The sequence below is a fragment of the Anser cygnoides genome, chromosome 8 (assembly GCF_040182565.1).
Source record: "Anser cygnoides isolate HZ-2024a breed goose chromosome 8, Taihu_goose_T2T_genome, whole genome shotgun sequence".
Classification (NCBI taxonomy): Eukaryota; Metazoa; Chordata; class Aves; order Anseriformes; family Anatidae; genus Anser; species Anser cygnoides.
The window spans coordinates 27,171,567-27,173,946 of record NC_089880.1 but is presented as its reverse complement, the minus strand read 5'-3'; the positions used below and the strand labels follow the sequence as shown (position 1 = coordinate 27,173,946).

At 40.3% G+C, this 2,380-nt stretch overlaps 1 protein-coding gene across 4 annotated transcripts in view; it reads right to left on the bottom strand.

Annotated features, from left to right (window-relative positions):
* Positions 1 to 747: 747 nt before the first annotated feature.
* The window catches only part of OSBPL9 (oxysterol binding protein like 9), a 63,079-nt gene continuing 61,446 nt past the window's right edge, over positions 748 to 2,380 (bottom strand). For all 4 annotated transcript variants that reach the window (XM_048062063.2, XM_048062064.2, XM_013176315.3 and 1 more), the window contains 3 exons: positions 2,114 to 2,205; positions 1,635 to 1,770; positions 748 to 1,527 (listed from right to left, as the gene is read on the bottom strand). In XM_048062063.2, the coding sequence (XP_047918020.1) occupies positions 1,453 to 1,527; positions 1,635 to 1,770; positions 2,114 to 2,205 (303 nt within the window). In that variant the 3' untranslated portion in view covers positions 748 to 1,452. The remainder of the gene's footprint in view (positions 1,528 to 1,634; positions 1,771 to 2,113; positions 2,206 to 2,380) is intronic.

Below are 2,380 nucleotides of genomic sequence, written 5' to 3'. Positions count from 1 at the left end.
GTAACGTGTAATACAGGTGCTTTCTGCAACAACCAGTACAAACCTATTTATTTCTATTAAATCAGGGCTGTAGCGTTAGCTGGGACAAAGCAGCTTCCCTCCAGCAGTTCTCAGCCAACCTTCCATTAATCCCCCACGGTCACTCCGAATAGGCAGCGCCCTGAATTCCAGCTGGCGAGAAGGGCGAGCGCCCCCTGCCACCACAGATGCCGCGGTCTCCTCTCCAGTTGGCTGAAGGTGGGCGCTGCCTTTGTGTTCACACTGTCCTGGGCATCGTTCCTCCAGAGCTGTAGCAGTTGTTTAAGAGCAGTAAGTGCATCTTCCCACAGAGTATGCTGTAGGTCTCCTGCAGGAATTAAGAGTGGGGCGGGGGGGGGCAGGGATGACACCCCAATGCTTTAACCTCATGCTGCTTTTTTTTTTTTAGTTTTTCTGTATGTAAACAAAACTGAGATTAAATCAAATAAAAACCAGATTTAACTGTGGAAGGAAAAATAGTTTGATTGCTACAAACAGCTACTTACTCAAACATAACTTCAAGCTAAATCAGAGAAAGGCAAAAATTCCCCACGTGCTAGGTAGTTAGTAGCAATGCAATGCCAGTGTAGTTTCCAGAAACACTCCTGGGGGTGCTGCAAATTCTGCTCCTTTTGCTAGCTTGTTAATTCCTTCACGAAGTAAGTCTAGCAACTTCCAGAGGAAAATTAATATTAATGCTTTTCACATAAAACGATCATCACTCAGCTGCACAGTCTTGCTGTAAAGGTTTATTATGAAATAAATAAAAAGTCCATAAGAGAAGTTTGAAAAATCTATTTTATGAAGCTTTAAGATGCACTGAGTAGAATTATCTATGGTTACATTTTAATCTCAAAATAACAAAGTTATTTTGGGCAAGACACTGAAATGCCAAAAGATTTGATTATCATACAGGTGGAAGATAACATTTATGTAGCATTTTCTAACAAACTTTCCCATCAAAGGAATCCTCCTATTTACACATTGCAAACATTAGCTAGATTTAAACGATGTCTTGCATTTTTTTTCTGTGTTGTTTATATTTTTTAAATATGTAGGACCCAGGAATATTATGCAACTGATACCAAATGTCATGGCCTTCACAGTGGTTATTCGAAGTGTACAGCTCACAGCCCAGATTCTCCATGCTTCAGAAGCATTCGTAAAAGGGCTCCAACAGCCTGCCTTTGAGGCCCAAATACACTACCAGTCTAGCAGAGTCCCATATAAGTTACTGCACAGCCAAGACTTTTCCTGTTTTGTGTAACTGTTTTATCTGCATCAGTAAGTCCGGTATCCCTGAGATAGGAACCACTGCAATGGGAGGGGACAGGTTCTCCAGGAGTTACGTACGTGACAACGGATGACTATCTTGGTATCAGATGTAAACTTCGCTAAGCCAAGGCTTGAATAGGTTCAGTTTTTATAACCCACTTAATGTTTACTGGCAGCAAGTCGTTTCAATAGCGGCTCATCATAAACCCAGCATTCTCCGTCTTCATGGAATAACTAGAGGGAAGAGAATAATTAAATGTAAGCTTTTTATGCCTGAGGTTGAAAGGGACAGTAAAATGCTACAGGCTCGAAAACATTTACACTGTTTGAATAAAGCTCACCCGTGTTTCCCACGAGGTCTCATTCTCCTTCCTGGCTCTGGCTTCAGCTCTCTGTCTTTCTTCAAGTGCGTGCTTTGCGGCTGTCGCTGCATCAATGTCTCTTATTTTCAAGTTGTAGGTTACGTCTTTCCATAAGCTTAAAAAGTTAAATGGAATGGCAAGGAGACTGCTTTAGAGATGTGAAGTGCTACGAGGCTGTAAAAACATACTACTGGCTATTAGTTGTTACTATTTATTTGAATTAAGGTAGGCCTCACTTATCCCAAGGACAGATAAAAACAACAAATATTAAACCACAACTGCACGGTATAGTGCCAGAAATGGGAGGGCTGTAGTGAAGCTCTCTGGACCCCCTAGGTAAATTTGGTCCAAGTGAGGATGTGACCAAAAGCTACAGGTCAATCAGACTGTGTGCTGCTAGCCTACAAAAACCCAAAGGTTTTTCAGCAGTTTAATTGAAGTTTAATTGAAGTTCTTACCAGCGAGACTCAAAGTCCTCTTGGTCCTCCAGTTTTCTTACCTTCTTCTTAATTGTAGGCATTTTCTTGGTATCTATAAAAACAGCATTCTCCTAGTGAGAGTTAAAGAAATAAAAATCAGTTCTTTAGCTAGACTGAAAAGTTATATACCCTCTACTCTAATACACCGGTTGTCAGAAAATACATTTCAAACATTAATCTCTTGATTTTTTTATAGCAAGAACAGAATCTAATTATCTTAAAAATAAAATAAATTCAGGACTTTTA